Here is a 24612-nt window from a genome sequence, read left to right as displayed (position 1 = left end):
CTCTATCTCGGCGTTTACCTTTCTGCCATGCATCCTTCTCCACCAGAGAACTGGCAGGATGTGGAGGCCAAGGTGGGTGAGTGGCTGCGGAGATTGACAGGACTGCTCCTGTGTCTCTCCCTGCTAGGGAGGGCGCTGGTGCTGAACCAGCTAGTCTTGTCCATGCTCTGGCACCGGCCTAACACCCTGAGCCCGGCCCTGGGGATCCTGGCCAGGCTCCAGAGGACAGCCCTGGAGTTTTACTGGCCAGGACTGCACTGGGTCTCTGCAGGGGTTCTGAGTCTTCTCCTGGAGGAGGGAGGACAGGGCCTGGTCTGCCTTTTTAGCCAGGTCCATGTCTTCTGCCTCCAGGCCCTGCAGAGACTCCTTTATGGTGCAGGTAGTCTGGCATGGAGCACGCTGGTGCACGCCTTCCTCCGCCGCTTCCGAGGGCTCCAATACAACTGGCAGCTCTTTTTTCTTCACCCGAGAGGTCTTCCGCGAGACCTCTCAGAGCTGCCGGTCTTCTACCAGGACGTCCTTCAGACCTGGAAGCTCTTTTCGGCAACCAGGTCCGTTGTGGCCACCAAGGAGGCAAACCTCCTTGTGGAGCCCCTGCTACACAACCCCGAGCTACATGTACAGGTGGTGGAGTCTCCCTCAGTGCACCGGAGGTTGGTCCTGGCAGAAATCACGAGGGTCGGAGACCTCCTGGACTACGACAGGGGGGATTGGGTGGATCCCCTTCATTTGGTCAGCGCATGGGGATCTCCACCCTTCTGACCCCCCTGTGCATACTCCAAGAGGTGGGCACTGCCTTGTCATCCCTTCTCTTGTCTTCCTGCGGCAGGCCCTGCGAGAGGATGCTCCCTGCCCACCCCTCACCCCAGGCCCTCTGGACCTTTTTATCAGGCCTAGCAGCACCACCTATTGGAGAACCTGGGAGGTGGGTGGGCACAAGCCCGCCCACTTCTAAAGGCCCCTCCCCCAGCCTAGCGGGAGGGACCACTGGACCCAGGAACCAGTGCAAGCGGAAGGCTTGATCTCTGCTCCTTCCATCCGATGCAGAGGCCCCCTGGAAAACCAGGAAGGGGGCCACCGACACCGAGCCTTCCATCTTGCCCTCGGGTGTACTCCATCCACCGGTGCCGGCTGGGGAAGACATGGCATCACCGGAGGGTAGCCCGACTGAGAAGGGCCATCTCCCAGCGGCCCGGCTACTGCGGCCCAGGATCCTGCCTCTGCCCCTCTCCCCGACCCTACTCCTGACCCCTGCCCTTCCCCTGATGCCAACCCTGTCCCTATCCCCTCCACCTCCCGCGATGCTATTGCTGCCCCTGGGGCTATCTCCTTCCCTTTCCCAGAGGATGACCACCAGGGAGTGATCTTCGTGTTTCCCTGTCCTGACCCACTAGGGGCTGCTATTTTCCCTCCACTCCCCCCTACTGAGCCAGGGTCTGAGGTGGGCCGTGTGGTGCCAGTCCATCAGGGGCCACGTCGGGGGTCCACCCCTTGCCTGCCCATCTCGGTGGGCCACGGGGCTGTGCCAGGGGCCCCGCCGGAGGACGGCCAGGGGCCAGTGACCCCGTCCCCCCATACGCTGCGAGAAGAGCTGCAGGAGTTTCTCGAAGACGTCCGTGGCTCCCGCAATAAGGTGCAGCTCGCTCTCCAGCGATGGGGGGATTTTCATTAAATCCTCCGGGCCGCAAGGGCCCTCATGGGGGAGGGTAAAAGGACCAGGAAACAGGCTGCCTCAGCCTACCAGCGGGTCCGTGGCTTCTGTGTCTCCTTGCTCACCTATGGGGTAGGTGAGCTTCCTTCTGCCAGTTGTGTGCATCCTCACCAGCAGTGCTTCCATTGACTTGAGAGGGGAGCGCGGCTACACGGCACTGAGAGCCTGGGCTCCCAGCTCTCTGCGGACCTTGCAGCTGGGAGCTTCATGAATAGAGACAGAGAGGCCTCCCCGCATCAGACCATCCCCTAGCCCAGTGGGTAGGGCACTCACCTGTCAGGTGGTCGATCCCTCCTCCCCCTCAGGTGAAGGAGGGACTTGAACTGGGGGTCTCCTACTATGAGGCCTCCTGTGGGAGCCCAGCGTTGTGAGGCAACTCACTATCCGCTGCCCTTGGTGTGAGGCACTCTTGGCTGTGCCTGCCGGGGGTCAGCTCCCTGACTCAGCCAGCCTCTGACAGTACAAGCAATTCCTCACAAGCCCTGCTCTCTCGGTACAGGCTAGCGATAGGCACACTCCAAGCATCTGCTGCAGCCTCCAGCCCCTGGTCGGCTGGGCACCCACAAAATTCCCAGATCCTCTGTTCCGAAATGAACACACACCCCAGCTTGCCAATTTCACCTCAGGATGATCACTCTGCTCCACACACAGCACTTAGATTTGTTTATAGGGAAAGCAAGCACAAGTTTATTTACCAAAGAACAGAGACTCCAATGACAGCAAGCAGAAATACTGGAAACAAAGGGTTACATATAAAATAAAATTAAAACACTCTGTCTAAAACAACCAACAAGACATGGTCATGTCATATAGAGCAAAAGCTCTCCCCAGATCCTTCCAGCGTATTACAGCCAGGCTTGGCTGTGATCTTCCATTCATGAGACAAGTCCTGCTGCCCTCATGCCACCCCAGTGGAAAGATGCAGAGTTTGTCTCTGTCCCTATAGCTATGGTCCCCAAATCCACTGTCTTCCCTTGCAGACAGCATAACCCCTGCTGCTTGTGATCCCCTGTCTAGGGTCTCGCCTGGAGACTTACAATCACTTGGTTAGCATTTGGCTCAGACTGGGAATGGGCATTGAGTGAGAAGTATACATCAGTGTACAGGAAGACAGACTGACAGGAAAACATCCTCTGCCTGAAAGACACTTGGTTATTAACTTCTCATGACTGGCCCCAACTCACAGACCTTAAGAACATAATTTTTGGTAACTATACACATAACTTCTCACTTATTTTCCATACATACATCTCACAAGGATCATGAGGACCAGCATGACACAGGCTTTCAGTGGAGACCTTGCGTGAAGCTCTTTGGTGAACTAATCCATAGATACCAGACCCTGCGGGTCCCTCTAACACTTATGCAACTTTGTGTCCTCTGCCAGCTGGCACCAAGAGGTCCCTGGGTCATACCCACATCCCAGGCGAGTACCTTAATCACTGGGTGAACAGTTAAGAGCAGGGGGTCTTCCCCACAAGAGTGTGCTGGGCTTTGTGAATCCCATTCTTAGGTACTCATCTCCCTCCATTCATTGTACAGGAAACCTGAGCATGTAACTCAGGCTTTACGAGTCCCAGGGATTTTCTAGGAGCCAATGAGCATCCCAACATCTGTGTCCATTTATGAATCTAGCCCCGGGGAAGAGCTGCTGTACATTCTCTACCATTTAAATTAGTTAGCAGAAAGTTTATGCCAGATCACTGGAGGGCAAGGACCTAGGTGTTTAATGTGACAAATGCTGAATGCGCTGTGGCAGGACCCTCCCAATCCACCCAAAACTTTGAAAGCAGGGAAATAAGAATTTAAGGGGAAAGTCTCCTACGTTTACATTGTTTACAGGACTTTTGATAACACCCTCCAACACTCCAGAGACTTTCACTAATATCTGACACAGATCACAAAACACACTGCACACCCAAACTTCACCATATCAACCCTCTCATGCAAAGTCTTAACACGGATCTCATGGGCTTTTACATCACTTGTATCAACAGGTCGCAAACCTAGCCATCCCCCATTCCACGCATTTGGGGATGTATCCAGTCATACCCCTGCTGAAGTCACTGTCATTACCAGATTGGAGTCCATACTAATATCACCCCCTCAGACTTTTTCATTCACATGCAAGGGCTCACTCACACCAGCTCCTCTTTCCATTGTGTCCCTTGAAGGAGAATGGATACAGCTGCCTGGACTGGTGCTGGGGAAGTGATGTTACCAGTGGCAGCCACTCCCCTCCTCCCCTGGTTCTGGTCTGTGCACGGCCCTGTGTTCTAATCCCACATCACTGCATGACTGGTAGGTCTGTCAATGAGTCACAGCCAGGGACTCAAAGCAACCAGAGACTCTTTGGTTGTCCATCTTCCTCTGCTCCCATCACTTTAAGTGTCCATTTCACCTTTTCTCTTCTTCTTCTTAACCAGGAGACCCATCCACTGGTCTTTCACTTCCCCAGAGCTCTTCGCTGTGTCTGCCAATCCCATCCTCATGGCCAGGGCTTGCACAGCATTGTCCTAATTCACCAAGAACATCAGGGACTTGTTCTTAAATAAAGGCCAAGAGATGACAACAGTAAAGTCGTTGTAAAAGCTGCACACTGGGCCCTCTGTGTCTAACCAGACACAAGAAGGTGGTAGCCCTCCAGCAGGAAGCAGAGGCCTTGACAGCAAGGGCACACAGAAAACAGAAGCGCAGCACTGACACCAGCAGATCTCAATGGTTCCCCACAGTGTACACCCACCCCAATAGATATAGTGACTCACAGACCATCTCCTCTCCCAGACATGACTGCAGGGCCCGCTTCCCCTCACCTCAACATCCCTGGGAAAACCACAGCAATCCCTCACCTGGGGAAGGAATCCTAAGAAGATGCCTAAGGCTATTTTAAAGCAACACAGGAGCTGAAAACAAGAGGGAGGAGCCAGACAGCTCTCTGCAGGCCACAGTCTGAGCAATGAATTACAGCCATGACTAGGTTCCCTTCACATGATAAGCATGTTCTCTTTTGTGGGACCATGGAGTCATACAAGTCCTGGGGACCATGGAAACCCTCCTGCCCCCTTCAGAGACAGGCAGGCTGTGGACCCCCATTTTCCAGTCCTTGTGGGCGGTCATGGTCCCTCAGAAGAAGAGAAACAGAGACAAGCAGGAGAGACCCACGATGGGGCAGAGACAGTGGCTTCTCTGGTCTGTTCACTTTGCATTTAAACGTCTCTGCAGGAATATGGGAGTCATGCAGGGTCAAAGAGACTAGGATATCAGAGGCCGGAGAAGCTCATTTCATGAGACCCGAAGCCATGTGCCACCTGGAGTCTCAGGAATACAGAGTGAGTTGGGAACCTACACCCCAGACCCAGAAGAAAGGGTAGATTCTCTCCCCCGTGAATGAGGTTGGTGGGAAAGTGAAGATCGGGGCCTCGCTACCAGCATTGAAAAATGCCACCTGCCCCTGTTCACAGTCCAGAGACACCCGGATCCTGCTGGGCACGCAGCTCAGAGAGAGGGGGGTTGGAGGGGAGGTGAGAGCCTGGAACTGGAACCCCCACCTCTGCACAGCCCAGATCCCCCGCTCAGGTGCCGCACTGAGCTCCTCCTTTCTCTTTACAGACTCTCGGGCCACCCCCACAGCCCAAGCTGTCCCATTCCCCACCTCTACCTCCCAGCAATGTCTCCCTGTGGTGAATCCCTCACAGCCTAGCACACAAGGAGACGAATCAAATCTCTGAGGATGTTCAGGACGGTTCAGCCGTATGACGTTCCAGGTCAAAATTTTCCGATCCACAGACAGGAGGAGCCGGGGATGAGCCGTGTCTCGATCCAGAGTCACACTCGCTGGGGAGAGAAGCAGAGCACTTCAGGCAGAGCTCAGCTCCCCCAGGAGAGCCCAGCCCAGAGGAAAGGTTCTGGGGGGACAGCCCCTCAAACCAGGGGAAGGAGAAAAGGTGAGACAGTTCTGAGCGGCCCGTCCGCTCCATTTTTTCTCATTAAATATGAAAAAGGAACCTGGGGTGGGATTTTCAGGAACACCTAAGGAAGTTAGGAGCACAAGGCCCATTGGCACTTGACTTGTGCTCCTGACTCCCTTAGATGCTCCTGACAATCCCACCCAGAAATATCCATGAGCACTGCCGGGGCAGAGTAAAGGGTGTTTGGGGGCCAGTCGGTGAGACTGTTTCTGTGTATTGGGTGTGTGTGAACTGGCTGCTCAGGCTGATGTCAGGATCTGTGGGGCACAAGGAAGCCAGGCCCCCACTCAACTCGATGAGGTATTTCTGCCCTGTCACTCAACGGCTTTGGACAACACCTGATCGGTTCCAGACCAGATGGGCCTGGTTGAGTCACAAATGGGCAGAATCCTGCTGACTTTGGGGACAATCAGAAAACTGGAAAAGTCCAATTTCCACTAAAATCAGGCCCTCAGAGGCCCAGGGTGATGTGGGCAGAGGAATCTCTCTGGCTCCCCCTGCTGCCACCTATGACAGGTAGCTGCTAGGGGGTTGCACACTGCATTGCTTATGTAGGCTGAGCTGTATGCCCAGCTGGGCCCCTCTCCCCCAATACAGCCCATTCCCACAGGGAGGCCCCTTACCCTCACTCTACCCAGCCCCCAAGAAGGACCTCCTGCCTGCCCAGTCCAGTCAGTCCCCCCATGACCCCCAAGCTGGTACCCTCACCCCCCATCCCATCCCAAATTTCCATCCATGCCCTTCACTCCCACTCTGACCAGCCACCCCAGCCATGCCCCTAACTCTCCACTCCAATCAACACCCACCACATAGGTGGGTCTCACCTCACACTGTCCAGGCCCCCTAGCTGGAGTCTTCATTCCCTCCCCACGCTGGCCAGACCCCACTAGCTGGGCCCCTAACCTCCTCTGCACCCCAGCCAGCCCTCCTAGCCATTCTGGCTAGCCCCAATAGCCAAGCCTCCATCTGCACGGAAAAACTGGATAAAAAACAGAGCTCAGCGTACATGAGCAAACGTGACAAACTAGTGATGTAATCGTACCTTGTGGTTTCCTTAGAATCTAATCATTTTTATATTTTTTTAGTGTGCTGTGTAATTTTCTCTCTCTTTCTTTCTTTTCTTTCTTTCTACTTTAACAAGTAAACAAAGATATTTTGGGGGGAAAGTGTCTTTCCTTCTAATTTAGTAATAAATAAATAAATAAATAATAATAGCAACTCCACCTGGAAACGTACCCTTTCCATCTGATCCCATGGATTTCCCCTTTCCTGTCTTCAGTTCCAATGGCAGAGAGTCTAATGGAAGGAACAGGTGAAAGAGACAAGACTTCAAGCTGTCGTGTTTATGGGCCGTCCCTGCTCTTTGTTAACATAACTGCATTTTGGTTATGAGAGAAAAACTGATGGAGCCAGACATAAAGACAGACAAAGCAGTGAAGAAAGAGCCACATTCATTTTTCCAGTGTGGCTAAGTTAAAACTGATCAGAAACTTTGCCTTCTCCCTCTGATGGCAGTGTAACCCAGCGGTCAGTGTGTTTTGTCTCTGTATGTGCCCAATCGACAGAGAATGCAAGTCTGCGACAGCCGCACCAAGTTCCTTAGTTCAAGCTGTCGAGGCTCCTGTGCTCAGCTGGGAGGGTGCTTGGTTCCATCCCTATGTCCTTGGTTTGATTCCTAGGGTTGGCCATAATAGTGGCTTTCACGTAAGAAGGGACTTATCTGGGTTTGAAGCATTGGGGACCTCAGCTGTTTGGGATGCGCTTTGTCTGTCAGCAGAAGTATATAACCCACTGGCAAAAGTGGTGTGTCCCACCTCTGATCTACAGATGATGTGAGTTTGTTACAACACTCAGGTAGGAAGCTTGGCTCCAGGTAAAGTTCTCGACACTCATGATTTTAGCTCTGAAGCCCTAGTTCAATCCCTGCTGTGTTGGCCAAGCTAGCAGCTGTCACAACAGCATGTCAGTGCACTTTACTGTCACTCAGCAAGTTACATCACCATCCAGAGAGACAGCATCTATGTTTGTAAAGACAGGGAAAGTGAGGCTCACAGAGATCAAGGACTAGATTTTTTTCTTCAAGCATGGCTGCTTCTTTATGGTGTAGAAAGAACTGATATTTTCTTTTATAAATTCCCTCAATTGTTTCATCTCACTCCTGTCCCCACTGTGGGATAGAATTATCCCTAGGACTGAGCAGAGACTAGTTTTCCCATCTCTTAAATATTTTAGAAAGTTCAAAATTTTTCTCCATCTTAAACTGGGACAAAAAATTGAAGTCTTAAAAATATTTGGTAACTCAAAACAGGGGAAAAAAATCAGTTCAGGTGAATGAAAATGTTTCATTTTGAAAGTTCCCAAACAATTCCTTTTTAATTTTCACCTTCTAACTTTTTTTAAAGTCTAATCAGCTGAAATTTTACAACAAAAAGGTCATTTCAAATTTTCCTTTAAAAAATGTCAACATGAAACATTTTGACAACTATGATACTTATTTTCCCCCACAACTTTTATTTGTGTTGGGACATTTGTTGAAACTGATCCTGACTCATGAACAGTTTCAGTTTTGACATAGCAGCATTTTTCAATGAAAAAATGTTTGATCAAAACCTTCCCTATCAGTTCTAATGATCCCCATTTTCAAGATGGGGAAACTGAGGCACAATGCATGACACATTTTTCAAAAGTGAATACTTAAAGTTAGGAGATGAGCCTTTAAATGCAGGGGTATTGGACAGATACATTCACTCCCCAATATCCATTACCACTGTGGAAGGAACCAGGATTTGCCCAGTTAGTTCATAGTTAGCTTCTGTCTGTTACTATTGCCCAAGGAGTTAGCAGTGGACTCACAGCCCTTTGGACCATCCCAGAGTGGGGCCTGCTGGCCCTGGGGAACACAGGGCTGTTTGGGAACAGTGGGAAACCCATCTCTGAAGGGATTCTCCTTTCCACTGGGGCCCATATACACTGCATTGTAAATAGGCCAAGAACTGCCTCAGTGCAGGCACTGGCTGAGACAGTCACACACATAGGCGCCAACTTCTGCTCACACCGGCGGGTGCTCGACCCCCCTCTGCCCCTGGCCCCGCCCTGACTCCACCCCTGCCCCGCCCCCATACCAACCCCTTCCCCGAAGTCCCTGCCCCAACTCCGCCCCCATTCCGACTTCTTCTCCAAATCCCAGCCCCAGCCCCACATCTTCCCCTTCCCCGCTTCCTCACCTGAGTGCACCACGTTCCCGCTCCTCCCTCTCCCTCCCAGACCTTGCTACGCCACCAAACAGCTGTTTGGCGGCGGAAAGCGCTGGGAGGTAGGCGAAGGAGCAGGGACATGGCATGCTCAGGGGAGGGGGAGGAGGCAGAGGTGAGGTGGGGAGGTGAGGGGAGCTTGGCTGCTGGTGGGTGCAGAGCACCCACAAATTTTTCCCCATGGGTGCTCCAGCCCTGGAGAATCCACGGAGTCAGCACCTATGGTCACACAGCCCAGCAGAAGGGGCAGGCCCAGGCCAAAGGGAACTCTGCTGCACTGACTCTGGCCAGGGCTGCTACCCATAGGCAGCAGCTCTTTAGACAGCCCCCCGTCCACTGGGGGATTCTCTTAGCCCTGATCCAGGAGGCACAGCAACCTCAGCCTGTAGTTTTGACCTGCGGGAGAAGGGCTAAGCGTCCCTCTCCATAGAATGTGGCTGAGTAACTCATTTGGGGTTATTCTGCTGGCTGCTGTCTCCTCCTCCAGTCACAGAGACTCCTCTCAATGTCCCCTCCTAGCTCCCTTCTTGGTACCTTTCAGTTTGTTCAGGGTCAGCTTTACAGCAATATTTTTCTGACAGAAATGGCTGAGGCTCCTTTCCAGATCAGAAGAAGCCTCTAACCGCTGCTGGAACTTCTCCTCCTCAGACCTAGAGAGAAAAGAAACATTTCTTTGTGCGATTTAGTGACAGCAGCTGGCCTGAGGACCTGGAGTCTAAGGGCCTGTATTTGTGGGGAATTTTCTAGCAAAAGTATATGCGTATGGTTATATCACTGGAGCTCTGCCAGGAAACCCCCTGGGTTGACAATCTTATCCAGCCTCTGAGCAGGCACAGCCCAGGCAATGGCAGCACAAGCTTTCTACATAGTGGCCACTGATGTGCTTCAGCACTGACCTGGAGACCAGCTCTAGGGACAAGAAGGGAGTTGTCTCCATGGCTAGTTCAGTCCTTGGCCTTCATCTTCTATGAGCCAGGATGTTCCCATGTTCTTGTATTTATTACATGGTGGGCATCTGCCCCCTAGGAACTGGTCTGAGAGCCCCACTTGCCCATTCCTGAAATGACTTCACCCGTGTCACCAAACAATAAATTAGGTGGTAAGTGTTCTGACCTGGGCAAAAGAGAAGCCAATGACTGTGAAAGGTGGTGAAAGACCCATATTCCATCCCCAGACTCCTGAGGCAGCCAGTCCCCTAGAGATGGATGTTACCATGTTTAGGGTAATAAACCTTCCCCTAGGACTCCAGTCCTGTATAAAAGGATAACACCCCAGGGTTAAGGGTCAACACAGGGAGATTGGTCTCTGAAATGTGACCCTGCCCCACACATTGTGCTGTTGTGCCCTGGGAAGATGCACTAATAAGATTCCCGAGCCCCCTTCCAGTGCTGAGAAGCATGAGGGGGAGTGAGAAGGAGCCACTTACCTGTTCATGGTGCTTCTGATATCCTAGAGGGGAGAGAGAGAAAAAAGGGAGCTCAGTCCCACTTGCCCCACACTGGGCATCCCTCCTGCTCTGCAGGGGACTCACTGTACCATTACCACTTCTGTTCCAGAGGGAATTTTTAGGAGAAAGTTTGCAGCTTTAAACAATTTGATACATTTATTTTCCAAGGCTCATGATTCAGGAACCTGCCTCTCCCTGTTTAGGGATCTGAGGGGGGTTTATAATGTCCTCACCTGCAGGAATTCACTGGCTGGTTGCCTGCACTTCCCCTCCAGCTCACTGATCTGCTCACTGAGACGGGAAATCTCCTTGGAGAGTTTGGTGACATTTTCATCCTGCAGCTTCACAATCTCCTGGTCCAGCTCTGCCAGCCGGGCCAGCAGGAGTCGCTCTTGTTCCCTCAGGAATTGATGCAGCTGCTCAAACTCAGACATAATCTTCAGTCTCTCAGCTTCTGTCTGTTTCTGTAATAGACAAAAAGAAACAGAGAGAGGCTGGTCAGGGTCCTAGAGAGGAGTCATGGGTCAGGTCATAAAGCCCTGGGTGTGAGGGAAGGAGCATTTCACTGCAACCCCTGAGATTTCAATACCTAACACTTGAATGTGCCCTGTGGTCACAAGGGAGAAGATTTTCCCACAGGTTCCCATTTGGACCCTATCTCCCTTCAAAGGGAGGTTTTTGTGTCTCACATGAGGAGGAATTTCTGTGTCCATTGCCTTCTGGCGATCCAGGTCCATGGCAGCAAGGAGTGCGGTTCAGCCAATATTGGCAGGGACTTCGGAGAGAGGCCAGGGGAGAAAGAAAAACCAATAGAACAGACAGATGAAAAAGCAGCAATATTGTAACTGGGAAGACAGGATCTCCACAAACTGTATTGAGACACAAAGAGAGAGAATTCCACCAAACACACAGCAATTGATTCTCTCCCCCCCACACAGAAAAACCCACAAAGAACAGAGAGCTGGTCTACATTTCTCTTATCTTTCTCTCTGCTGCAACTGCGGGGTGGACAGCAGGGGAAGGTGCTTGGTCCTCACTCTGCTCTCTGGCCCCCTGGAGCTGTGTGGGTCCCAGGCCAAAATGCACTTTCACAGTGGTGAGCCCCAAAACTTCCACACAGCCTCCCGGGGATTGTAGAACTGATCAATGAAATTGTTTCTAATTGTTCACTTTATTAATATAACTTCATAAGTAAAGTTTTATGAATGAAACTACATTCATTCATAAAACCAGGTACCCCAATAACTGGCTAATTGAGTTTCACTTTCAATCCAATTGCTGCTTAAATCGCTGAAACTTACACTGTTTCAACATTGTAACTTCTGCTCACTGTTTGTCATTCCTTACACTTGTCCATGTTGTAACCCAAACTCCATTTTAAAATGCTCACTTCATTTTTGCAAAACCCTGCTGTAATCTTATTAGTGTAGTTTAGATGTGTGAATGAGGTATGTATGGATGATGGAATCAATCTCCAGCCCCAGACTGTCCTGATGAAATAAAGTGTAAACACCAATGGCTGAAGATGCAGACAACAGCCCTGACAAAGTAAGGGGAGTCCATCCTCCAAAGAAAAGAACAAAAGTACAATTGAAGAAACATCAAAGCCAGGTCCTAGGCTGAAAGTCATGGCTGCAGTTGACAGGTGATCAATCACACCGAACCCAGAGGCAGCATGACACAGCAAGACCTATAGACTCTGGATTTAAACTAAAGCCTACAAAAAGGATGGGTGAGATGGAAGACTTTGGAGGGTAACATTCTGCTGCCAACATGGAAGGGCATCGGTGTATGCCCACCAGAGACCCAGCTCTTCCTTGTGTCCGGCTTTCCTGGCCAGTTAGCAGCCACAAGCTACGAACCAAAGCCATGAACTCAAAGCTACATTCAGGACTGGTAACTATACAGCAGCTGCAGAACATTTGGGGGGTGTGTGTGTGTATGTGCATGTGTGTGTGTATATACATATGTGTTAGATATGAGTTATTGGTCTTAAATCAAATTGTGTTATTCTAATAAACATGACGTCTTGTCCCCTGAAACGATCCTGTGCAGTTTTGTCTGTATAACAGGATCCCTTATCCCTGCATCCCACGGTGCAGCGGGGCAGGGATAAGGGGTTCCTGAGGTGCTGGAGTATACTGCACCCGAAGCCCTGGGGATGTACTTCACTGCTCTGCAGCCAGCAGCAGCCAGGCTGGGGCGGGGGTGTGTGTGTTTTTCCTCAGATACCTTCATTTTATGTCAAACTTCAAAACAAAAAGAGAAAAATAAATAAAAACCCAACCAAACAAAAACCCCTTCACTGGACAGCCCACTTTAAACATTAAGAATTGCAAAGTTTCATGTTACTAGTTTGACGGCCCTGGAGCCTGATGTCCTAATTAGCCTCAGAACAGGGGCACATGGGCATTTTCCTGCCAGCATGACTCTGCCTAGAGCTGGGGAGCCCAATTCTCAGATTAGATGGTAGTCAGTACTGGATTTGCCATAGCGCTGGGCCCAAGCTCAGAAGGGGGCCTATAGCACTTGCTTCCTCCCCTCTCGCAGCGCTGCAGAAGTGGAGGCTCTGAGGGCGAGCCTTGGAGCAGCAGGGATCCAGCATGGGAACTGAGAACCCAAGGGGCCCTGGGAGCTGTAGTTCCTTGGCCAGCTCCCTGCCTAGAGAGCCAGCCCTGGAGCAGGGAGGGAACTACATTTCCCAGCATTCCCTTGGCTGCTATCAACAGGAAAGGGAGGGGGAAAGAGTGGGGAAGCTGTGAGACCCCATGCGCTGCAGCTTGCTGTAGCTGGGGAGCTGGCTGCTAGAAGGGGGCGGCATTGTGCATGGGGAACAAATATGCCCAAGGAGTAGAAGGTTTTGGCCCAGATATCACCCTTAGAAGACTTCCCCAGACTGGCTTAGGGATGCTGGTGTGACCTCACCTTGCAGCCCCCAAAGAAGGAACTGGGTGGAATGAATGGACAGTGCACCTCTCTATCTGAAGCCTAGCAGAGGAGGTCTGTGGACCCCACCAGGAGAAGTTAAAATGAAAAGTAAGGGAGGGGAGGCTCTACTAGAGGACCTGGGCAGCTTTAGGTACAGTACCAGGCACGCAGGAGGATCTCCACTTCTGAGCCATGAAAGTAGAAATTGACTTTTCCTTTCCAGATTTATCCAATATTCAGAAAAGGAATCTAGCACATGCCTTCCAGATTTGAATACCGTCAAAATTCAGGAGTGCTCAATCTCAATCTGGGCAGCTGTTACTTCATTTCTCCCAAATCAAACGTACTGATCCGCTGTAATTTGCTGTACAAAAAGTAGGATAAAATTGAGCAACAAATGCTGGGATCTTCCCAGTGCTAACTAGGACTGGAATTGCTATTTTCAATAGCCATTGCCATTTTTTTTAGTTTTTGTTTGTTTAAACAGAAGACCGTGATATTGCATAGGCAAATTCCCCACTGAAATGAAGAGTGGAAGAAAAGAATAACAAAGGCACCTCAGCTTTTCCTCATTTACGCAGGACAGGCTTACAATATGGATCAGATATCCTCCAATCACACAAGCCGAAAATTGTTCCACTTGACTGCAGTTCTGTAACCATGCGGGAACCAGTCCTGTCTGTGTTCTGTGCACATCCAAAATTCCTGCTGAATTCGGAAGGGCCTGGCTTTGGTGACCACACGTCCTGATGTTTTTAGCCCTGGTAAGCTAAGCAGGAGGCCTCTCAGCAAAAGTTAGGTGCTGTAGGAAGTGTTGCTTATTCACTAGGTAACGTGAGACCTTCCTGTTACAATAGTAAACCAGTGCAGCACAGAATGCACTTTGCTCCTGGAGTCTAGAACGGGGTCCTTTGCTTCTATACACAGCCCATTAAAGACAATGAAAAGACTCCCACTTACTTCAACAGGCTTTGGACAGAACTGGTTATACACAGGGTAACTCCACTGTCTTCACAGGGTCCTGGTCCCACAGCAGAGGGGGGCCATGTGAGCTTGTTGCAGAGCTGCTGCTCAGGGATGGGAACCTCCTGGCACTCCAGCCTCCAAAATCATTCAGGCTGCACTTTCTGCATGACTATGTGCTAACTGAGAGGTGCGTGGGAATTGGTGGCCTCTGCTGCAGGTGATGGGCATCTCAGGTACTTAAAGCCATGGCCTAGAGGAGGGAAGCGCCTAACTCCAGATTCTGCAGCTGCCTAGGGCCAGCGCTGAGAATTTAGAACCCCTAGTGCTGCCATTGCAAGGTTCAAGCATGCTCAGCCTTGGAATTGTCACCCCTCCCTTGCTAGCAGCTGCAGCTATCTAGACAAGGAGTAATGGTCTCAAGTTGCAGTGGGGGAGATTTAGGTTGGATATTAGGAAAAACTTTTTCACTAGGAGGGTGGTGAAACATTGGAAAGCGTTACTTAGGGAGGTGGTGGAATCCCCTTCCTTAGAAGTTTTTAAGGCCAGGCTTGACAAAGCCCTGGCTGGGATGATTTAGTTGGGGATTGGTCCTGCTCTGGGCAGGGGGTTGGACTAGATGACCTCCAGAGGTCCCTTCCAACTCTGATATTCTATGATTCTAAGGCTGGCCTCTGGCAATTGGCCCCATGGCTGTAGCCAGAGAAGCTGCAGGTGGCTCTGTGACTACTGGGGGCCATTAAGCTAGGAGCAGATAAAGAAACTGGAGTTAACCTCAAGGAAAAGAGGTCACCAGTAGGAAAGGAATGTCAAGGGGGTGGTGGTGACCAAGTAGTAGACTAGCATGTAGATGGGAGCAGAGGGAGAAAGGCTGGTGACTTCAGGTTCCCAGGGGCTAAGTCCTCACTTTGGGGAAATGGTGTTTGCAATGGACAGTGCCCCTCTCTATTGGAAGCCTAGCAGGGGAGGTCTGTGGTCTGGCAGGATGAGTGCTGAGGGAGGGATTTGTCAGAATTGATCAGGTTGTGAAACTGGCTGTGAAACTTTTTTGAGCTGAGACCAGAACCACGTACAGTGACAGGTGACACAGGGTGGTACTGGAGACGTGGCTATAGAAGGTCTGAATGAGGAAGGAGACAAATCTGTGGGGGTTTGCCCCGCTCACTGTGGACACTGGTAAATCCACACGGGTGTACAGCTTAATGAGAAAAACTGGGGGCTGAGGGAGCTGTGTATGGCAATGCATATAGTCATGCAGAGGTGTGTGATCAAAATGAAAAATGTCTCTGAGATTCAGTATTGGGTATACTGTGGCACCAATGGCACTGCCACACCAGGCCCACACTCGGGGCCCACAAATATGTTTTGGCTCCAGGGCCCACAAAAGGTTAATCCGGCCCTGATGGTAGTTCAGTATAAAACCTTCTCCCACTGCAGCCATTCTACTGAGACAGCCACCAAAGGAGCCAATTATGCCATGTATGTCCTCATGAGCTCCTTGTGGGGAGTCCCCAGCACTGCCACACCTAGGAAATAGGATGGGCAGGAGAGTTTTCCCAACATGCACCACGTTCCTAGGCTAGAGTGACGACACAGGGAGGGGGTGCTAGGCACTCTGGGATAGGGTTACTTTGACTCGGGTCTATGCACAGCAGTGCGGATGCCAGAGCCCTACATTCAAGCATGAGTCAGAAAATCGTTAGCCTAGGGGTAAAGTGCCATGTAGACACTTGTTGGGCTATGTTAGGGTTAACTAACAGACATGGGAAGCTGCTAATGTGCTGACATGGCATTAGGGGACAAAGGCAAAAGAAGGCAGTATTTCTTTGTTTAATACATAAGTTGCCATATTTTCCCCTTCCCTGTTGCTTGTAAGAATTAATAAGAATGCAGCTGCATGAGAAATGTAGCTATTGAATATTGCCTTGTGTGTGAAAGAAGGTAAAAGAAATGTTATCTCCCCCTCCCTTCCTTTCCCAGCAACATAAACAAGCCCTGGCTTATGGCCCCTCCCTCCCCTGAGAATTGCTCATGGCCCCTTCCTCCCTCCCCTGAGAATTGCTGACCAGGGAGATTTGTGGCAACAAATTGTTGCAAAGAAATATATTTTCAAGGTAAAAATGCCTGTGTGATATGCATAATGCTGTGCACAACAGATAGGGTGGGTTTACTCACAGACTGGGTGTTTTTATTACTTAATAAGGGGTTTTGGGGTGTTGTAATGGATATAGGCATGTACATACTAACTTAGACAAAAAGAAGTGTGCTGTAACTAATTCGGTGCTTACTGGATAATTGGTTCCAGGGGAACAAGTATCGCAATAAAGAAGCCTGTACTCATATCTGGCTCTCGGTCAACCTGCTTCATTTCTTCTAACATTCAAGCATGTGGTTAGAATCATAGAATATCAGGGTTGGAAGGGACCTCAGGAGGTCATCTAGTCCAACCCCTGCTCAAAGCACTGATACACTGCCTGATACAGGTCAGCTGACTCGAGTCTCACTAACCCTTGGCCTACATTGCTGCATAGACATACCCTTTGGGGTTATGCCAGCATATCTGGCATATGCATATGCCAGCTGCTATAGTATACTTTCAGTTCAGGTTGATATTCCAGTGGACAGGGCACTGGATAGGGAGTCAGAAAAACTGGGTTCTGTTCCTAGCTCTGCTCCTTGGTGACCTTGGCAAGTCACTTACCCGCCTCATGCCAAAATGAAGATAATGATATTGACCTCCTTTGTAAAGAGCTTTGAGAGCTATTGATGAAAAATGCTATATAAGACCTAGGTATTAACTATTAATATTGGGGTGCATCTCCCCTGCTGCACTGTGGTCTCCCCTCTGGCTGAGCTGTAGTGTATCTAGGGAGATAAACGTTGGCCTGTAAGAGAGACTGGAGACATGACACACAACTCCCTTGGGGCTCTGTGGTAGCTCAAGTGGATACAGATTAATTTGGAACTGACCCAGAACTAAACATTTTCATTCAGTTTGATAAACTGAATTGAAACATTTCAGTATTTCTGAATCAAACCTTTTCTGAACTATCTCCAAGAGAAGTTTTGATATTTTGATGTTTTGTCCTGGATCCAAATGAAAATAAATATTGAAATATCAGAATTTCCCATGGAATGGAAATTCCATTTTCCAGTCAGATCCATTAAATAACTATTGGCACCTACCAGATGTTCCCAGCTTCTCTGTGTATCCGTCACTTTAATTTCCTGTAGTTTTTCTCTCTCTTTCTTCAGAGACATCAAATGGGTCTGAATTTTTTTCTGAGTAGAAAAAAAAAGTTTTAATTATTTGAGAGTTTATTTACTGTGGGAGGGCTGATTTGAGGAACAAAATCTATGTGTATTGTCATACTGGAGGGGGGTGGTAGCTGCCAGCAAGTGTGTTTTGATCTATGGGTATTTGTAGAGTTTTTTGAAGTTTATGGCTGTGCTAGCCCACTTTCATTCATACTAAACAAGGGAGCAGTTCAGTGTCCATTTGTTTAGTGATAGCTGAAACAATAGATGCTACCACCCAAGTCGTGGGCCAGCATGGCGGTAGGAGGCTGGAGTAGAAGCTGACCCCACATGGACTGAGGAGTTTCCTGGGACTGACTGCAACCACAGGGGCTGTGGATTGATTGGATGGCAGCTTTGTCAGTGTGTGTGTAGCAGATGCAGGTGGGGGGAACAGGAGAAAAGTAGCCAGAATAGCCAGGAGACAACCAAAGAAACATGGATAGTGTGGCCCAGAGTGGAAGACAAAAGAGGGATTTTGTTTTGGGGAGAGTGCTGGCTGGAAAAATCAGGCTTGGACTTCTGAGCAAGGAAACTGCCTTCTGTTGTTTGTGTCTGGTGTGTTCAGGGAAACAGAACTTTGTGTACATTGTTAAAAAATGAACATGATTGCACGCATCTAATACTCCATCATCAATTTCTCCTCCTAATGGAAATGACCTGCAAGGCCCTAAATTTTGTCTAATAGCTCAGGCCAAAAGGGATGACATTTTAAACAATTGTTGATCAGACAGACATTGAATGGAACCAAGTTCCTTTTCCGTAACCTATTGGCATTACTGTAACTATCAGAATAATATAGAGCAAGATGGATACATTGGAGAAAGGTCTGATGTGTGAATTAAAGCTGGGTGACATTTTCTTCAGTAAATAATTTATTCATTGAAAAATTCAGTTTGGGGCCAACTGAAACCGTTTGTGAATTTGGGTCACATTTGGCGAACAGTTTCAGGGCAGAGGAGGGGAGGGAAAATACAGAAAGTCAAAATGTTACAAGTTTTTCATTTTAAAATTATGTTTGTTTTAAATTTAGTTAGATTTAACTTTTTTTTTTTTTTTTAAAAGGGGGAGAAGAAAAGGGGAAAGAGAGCTCAAAAATTAATTGAAACATTTAGTTTCAGATTGAACAAAATATTTCATTTCAGATTAAACAAAATATTTTGTTTGACCCAAAATGATTTGTTTTCCCAGTTTTCATTTTGGTGAAGGGAAAAATGCTGTTCTGTGTCAATCTAAAACTATTACTTTTTCCAGTTTCTCAGGTCAGTCACTGAACTGCAAAATCAATTATTTCCCCAGCTCTAGTGTAGTTGTCATTTAAAACTTTCTGTTCTCCAGAAAACTTCTTTTATTTAATCTTTCATGCAATCAGTATGTTACAGAGTTGGGAAATTCTGTTACAATAACAGCAGATAGAGAGGAATTAAGTGTTACCAACAAATTGCAATGAAATTTCATTTTAAAGACAATTCAAAGGAGGACTTGTGGCACCTTAGAGACTAACCAATTTATTTGAGCATAAGCTTCCCTGAGCTACAGCTCACTTCATCGGATGCATTCAGTGGAAAATACAGTGAGGAGATTTATATACACACAGAACATGAAAAAATGGGTGTTTATCGTGCACACTGTAAGGAGAGTGATCACTTAAGATGAGCTATTACCAGCGGGGGGGGGGGGGAAGAGAGGGGAGAAAACCCTTTGTAGTGATAATCAAGGTGGGCCATTTCCAGCAGTTAACAAGAACGTCTGAGGAACGAGGGGGGGGGGAATAAACAAGGGGAAATAGTTTTACTTTGTGTAATGACTCAAAACACTCCCAGTCTCTATTCAAGCCTAAGTTAATTTTATCCAATTTGCAAATTAATTCCAATTCAGCAGTCTCCCGTTGGAGTCTGTTTTTGAAGTCTTTTTGTTGAAGAATTGCCACTTTTAGGTCTGAGATTGAGTGACCAGAGAGTCAACAAAAAGACTTCAAAAAACAGACTCCAACGAGAGACTGCTGAATTGGAGTTAATTTGCAAAATGGATACAATTAATTTAGGCTTGAATAGAGACTGGGAGTGGTTGAGTCATTACACAAAGTAAAACTATTTCCCCTTGTTTATTCCCCTGCCCACTGTTCCTCAGATGTTCTTGTTAACTGCTGGAAATAGCCCACCTTAATTATCACCACAAAGGGTTTTCTCACCCCCCCCCCCACTCTCTTGCTGGTAATAGCTCATCTTAAGTGATCACTCTCTTTACAGTGTGCATGATAAACACCCATTTTTTCATGTTCTGTGTGTATATAAATCCCCTCACTGTATTTTCCACTGAATGCATCCGATGAAGTGAGCTGTAGCTCACGAAAGCTTATGCTCAAATAAATTGGTTAGTCTCTATGGTGCCACAAGTACTTCTTTTCTTTTTGCGAATACAGACTAACATGGCTGCTACTCTGAAACCGGTCTTTAAAATCTAGACCTGAAGAAGAGCTCTGTGTAAGCTTGGAAGCTTGTCTTTTTCACAAACATAAGTTGGTCCAATAAAAGATATTACCTCACTCACTTGTCTCTTTAAAATCCAAAGCTGTTAACTATAACACTACATGATGGTGTCCTACCTTGTACTCCTGGGCAGCCTCCTCTATGGGAACCACAGTGTGAGCTCTGTGCTCCTTGGATCTGTCACACACCAAGCAGATGGGGGTCTGATCCTCCTCACAGAACAGTTTCAGTTCCTCCCCATGTATCTCACACACTCTCTCCCCTTCGACTCCTTTTGCTGCCTGTAATCTCAGCTGTTTGGCAAGTTCTACAACATTTGCCAGCTGCCTATTGGGCCTGAAGTTTCTGTGTTGAAGGATTTCTCTGCACTGAGGGCAGGAGAAGTTTGCATCGGATCCCTGCCAGCACTGGGTGACACAGAGCCGGCAGAAATTGTGCCCACAGTCTAGAATCACTGGGGCTTTAAAATACTCCAGGCAGATGGGACAAGTAGCTTCCTCCTGAAGGCTTTCTACAGGGTTCTCTGTAGCCATGACTCTCTGTGGGGGCGTGTGACTGGGTAGCTGTGCAGTGCTTTGCTGAGCTCAGTCAGGTTTCCGGCTCCTCCTGCACCAGGAAGTGGGCGGGCTCTCTCGTGAAATTGACTCATGATGTCTTGCTTTGCTGGAAGGAGTCCATTGTTAAAGAGATAGCCCAAGGCAGTGGCTCTCAACCTTTGCAGACTACTGTACCCCTTTCAGGAGTCTGATTTGTCTTAAGTACCCCAAGTTTCACCTCACTTAAAAACTACTTCCCTGCAAAATCAGACATAAAAATACAAAAGTGTCACAGTCTCACTGTTACTGAAAAATTGCTTCCTTTCTCATTTTTATCATATAATTTAAAAGAAATCAGTTGGAATATAAATATTGTACTTACATTTCAGTGTATAGTATTTAGTACATTATAAACAAGTCATAGTTGTATGAAATTTTAGTTTGTACTGACTGTACTAGTTCTTTTTATGCAGCCTGTTGTAAAACTAGGCAAATATCTAGATGAGTTGATGTTCCCCCAGAAGACCTCTGCGTACCCCCAGGGGTATGTGTACGCCTGGTTGAGAACCATTGGCTAGAGGAACACTGATGAGGAATGGAATATTTTCTGTCTAAGGAGTAAAAAGAAAAGGAGTACTTGTGGCACCTTAGAGACTAACCAATTTATTTGAGCATGAGCTTTCGTGAGCTACAGCTCACTTCATCGGATGAAGTGAGCTGTAGCTCACGAAAGCTCATGCTCAAATAAATTGGTTAGTCTCTAAGGTGCCACAAGTACTCCTTTTCTTTTTGCTAATACAGACTAACACGGCTGTTACTCTGAAACCTGTCTAAGGAGTGACACTGCTATTAAGTTCATGGTAAATAAATTGGGAATGTTGTGAATATCTGTCCATTACTTACAGAGATATAGGATGACGTAGTTTTCTCAAACAATTAAACAGTACAATGCAAGGAAATGCACTTAAGGTCCAAAATCCTTATTCCTGTGCCCATCCTCCACCAGATTCCTGGAGCTTTGCATATAATATGAGGCAGAACTTTTGTTTAGGAAACTTTAGATATGAATTATGTTTATTATGGTAGTGTTTAAGGACCAACCAAAAATGGGACATCCATTGTGCTAGGCACACGGACCAACATTTTCTATCTAATTTCAGGGACATTTGTGGTGTTAACTTGCTAATACACTGAATACACACACAATATAAGTTCCTTTATTTTATTTTGCTAAATAATAACATAGAAACACAGATTTACCCTATTAATGATCGTGCTGAAGTACAGTGAACATTGCACTCTTTCCTGTGATTAGCATCCCTTATTCAGACTGAGCTGGCATCAGTCCTGTTGCAGAAACAGATTAACTTTGCTGGAAGTATACCCCTTAGTTTTGCCTCATAGCAATGCTGACTATGACAAGATTTTCAGCATTTGTGCAAAAATTCACACACAGCAAAGAAGTGCTAGCCAAGACCCCCTTGCCATTTACCAACACATGAAGGAAAGGGTGGGCATATGTTAGTGAATCCCCAGATTGAAAATCTATGGAATAGCAGATCCTCTCTGCTTATTTTTCACTAATGTCCATACCCTGTCAGGTCTTGATCCAGCCCAGCTATAACAGCACCCCTTCTGCCCAGGAGGAGGGACCTGCAATTAAATTCCCGGTCAGTTTCAGCAGAGAGGCAGCTGCCTGGGACACAGAGGTAGAAAATTAGGGGCTATCCCAGCCAGAATGGTGCTGCTGGGGAGTGTGAGAAATGGTCCCTGCCTCCCCAGGGCTGAGCTCTGCCTCTAATGCTCTGATTCTCTGTCTCCCCAGTGAATGTGACTCTGGATCCAGACACAGCAAATCTCCACCTCATCATTTCTGCAAATCACAAGAGTGTGAGATGGGAACATGCAGGGCACAATCTGCCTGACAGTCCTGAGATATCTGATCCTGTTCCCTACCTGCTGGGCTATGAAGAGTTCATTTCAGGGACACATCCCCGGGAGGTGGCAGTCAAGGGCTGTGAATGTTGGTGGACCCTGGGGGGCTGCCAGCAAGTCTGTGAGGAGAAAGGGTGGGGGGGGGGGGCAATTCACCTTTAAACTGGAAGGGGGGATCTGGGCTGTGCAACAATGTCAGGGTCAATATTGGGCTCTCACCTCCCTTGTGACCTCTCCTGCCCTTGACTGCAAGGCCCAGGAAGATCTGGGTCTCTCTGGACTATGAACGGGGAAGGTAACATTTTACAGTGCTGATAAGAAGGTCCCGATCTTCACTTTCACCAAAGCTTCCTTCACTGCTGAGCAAATCATCCCTGCATTCTAGCTCTTTTTTTGCACACACGGCCTGTCAAAAATTAGAGGAACCATTGGTCTCTTCTCATCCCTGCTCTACCCCCAAGCCACCGCACCCCCAATCCACCCCTTTCCCCAAGCCCCTTCCCCGCCTCTTCCCGCCCCAGAGCACACCCCATCCCTGCTCCTCTCCCTCCCAGTCCCTCCCGCAAAACAGCTGTTCACAGCAGGAGGGAGGCGCTGGGAGGGGAGGAGTTGATTAGCAGGGACGCCAGCTAATTAGCCCATTAGCCAAGTAATTAGCACCCACTAATTTTTCTCCATGGGTGTTCCAGCCCCGAGCATCCACGGAGTCAGCGTTTATGCTCCAACTGACTCAATGCCTGACACTGACCGCTCTGGTCACAGTTGTGAACACCACTGCCCAGGGGTCACAGGGACCAGAAGCCCACCCCCCTCTAAAGAGCCACATGAATTTTTGAAATGTCTTTTCCTGATTGTCTAGCTGGGCGAGTGCACCTAGCAGCTCTCCATTGTTGTGTGCAATTGCCCACCTTACCTTGCTGGCTATACACTCCAACCTGCTCCTTCCTGGAGCAGACAGGAGATATTGGATCTCCTGGTCCTGTGGGGAGAAAGGCTGTGCAGGTACAGCTCTGATCCAACAGTCGAAAAGTCGACATCTACAAGCAGATTGCTTGGGGGATACAGGAGAAGGTCGACAACAGAGAACAGCAGCATGGGCTGGGGGAGCTGCCACTGTATCTCTCACCACCCTGCTCCCTTCCCCCGACCTTCTGGCTCTCCCTTCCCCAGCCGATCTCCGCTTGCTCTCATAGTCTCCCTCCAGCCTCCCCACAGCCCCCCCTTAATCCCCCCACTCCCATGTCCCTCTAGTCCAGCTCTGTTCCCCTGAGCTCCAGAATTCTCCCCCTGCCCCTCGATTCCTGTGTATTCTCTCAGCCTCCCTTCGGCGGCCCCGCATCCCCATGGCCCCATCCCGCCCCCTGCATCCCTGTCCCCCCCCTCAATGCCCTCTGGCTCTCAGAGGCCACTGTCCCTCTTCAGCCCCCTTCCGGCTCCCAGCCCCCTCTGGCTCCCCACCTGTCTCTGTCCCACCCACAATCCCTCCCAATCACCGCAAACCATGGGAGCTGGCAGCCAGCTTTCCTCTGCCCAGTGCAGGGGCTCGCAGCCAGCCCAGCAACCCAGGCCCCGGGGTCCTGCAAGGAAGGTGGGTTGCACCCTAACATAGTCACTGCAGCGACTGCAATTCGCTTCCTGCTGCCAGGCTGCGTGATCCCGGGAATGGCTCCTCTCGGCGCCTCCGGGGTCCTAGCGAGACCGAGTGAACCAGTCTGACCTCTGTGTGTCTGTCTGTTACTGTTATTATTTATTGTATCGTCACACACACACACACACACACACACACACAGCATGTTCTGTCTGTGTGATAGTGTCTGAGTTCGCATACTCTGGTTTGGCAGCTTTGCAAAGTCGTAAAGTTGTGTGAGTGGATAAGGTTACTGGCTATTCTGTGAGACGTGTGGTTTTGGTAACAGTCAAACTCTCAGTTATTTCTTTTTGTGTGTTTATTGTTTCTTTCTTTATGAAAATTAATCAAGTAAATAAAAAGGATTTCACAGCCCCAGGCCCTCCCTCTCCAAGGATCCACATTCCCTAGGAGCAGGCAGCTCCTCTCAGCATTAAGGAGGCATCAGGCATAGAGGGCA

General features: G+C 48.8%; 1 protein-coding gene across 9 annotated transcripts; it reads right to left on the bottom strand.

The window, feature by feature from the left end:
- Nucleotides 1-2423: 2423 nt before the first annotated feature.
- LOC141998720 (zinc finger protein RFP-like) lies at nucleotides 2424-23722 on the bottom strand. Of its 9 annotated transcripts, XM_074971696.1 has the most exons (11): nucleotides 23439-23722; nucleotides 22745-22931; nucleotides 22184-22243; nucleotides 20171-20848; nucleotides 17455-17550; nucleotides 10611-10841; nucleotides 10357-10379; nucleotides 9465-9580; nucleotides 6904-6975; nucleotides 5370-5545; nucleotides 2429-4257 (listed from the first exon to the last, which is right to left on the bottom strand). In XM_074971696.1, the coding sequence occupies exons 4-11, from the start codon at nucleotides 20585-20587 to the stop codon at nucleotides 4228-4230; spliced, it is 1161 nt and encodes a 386-aa protein (XP_074827797.1). In that variant the 5' UTR covers nucleotides 20588-20848; nucleotides 22184-22243; nucleotides 22745-22931; nucleotides 23439-23722; the 3' UTR covers nucleotides 2429-4227. The 9 variants fall into 9 exon arrangements, with proteins under 9 accessions (XP_074827788.1, XP_074827796.1, XP_074827790.1 ...); XM_074971687.1 differs by having other exon boundaries at nucleotides 2424-5545; XM_074971695.1 differs by having other exon boundaries at nucleotides 2424-5545; nucleotides 6916-6975.
- Nucleotides 23723-24612: the final 890 nt, after the last annotated feature.

This window comes from Natator depressus, chromosome 14, assembly GCF_965152275.1.
Source record: "Natator depressus isolate rNatDep1 chromosome 14, rNatDep2.hap1, whole genome shotgun sequence".
NCBI classification, from domain to species: Eukaryota; Metazoa; Chordata; order Testudines; family Cheloniidae; genus Natator; species Natator depressus.
Note: the sequence above shows the minus strand (reverse complement) of the source record. Positions and strands in the feature narration are given on the sequence as shown.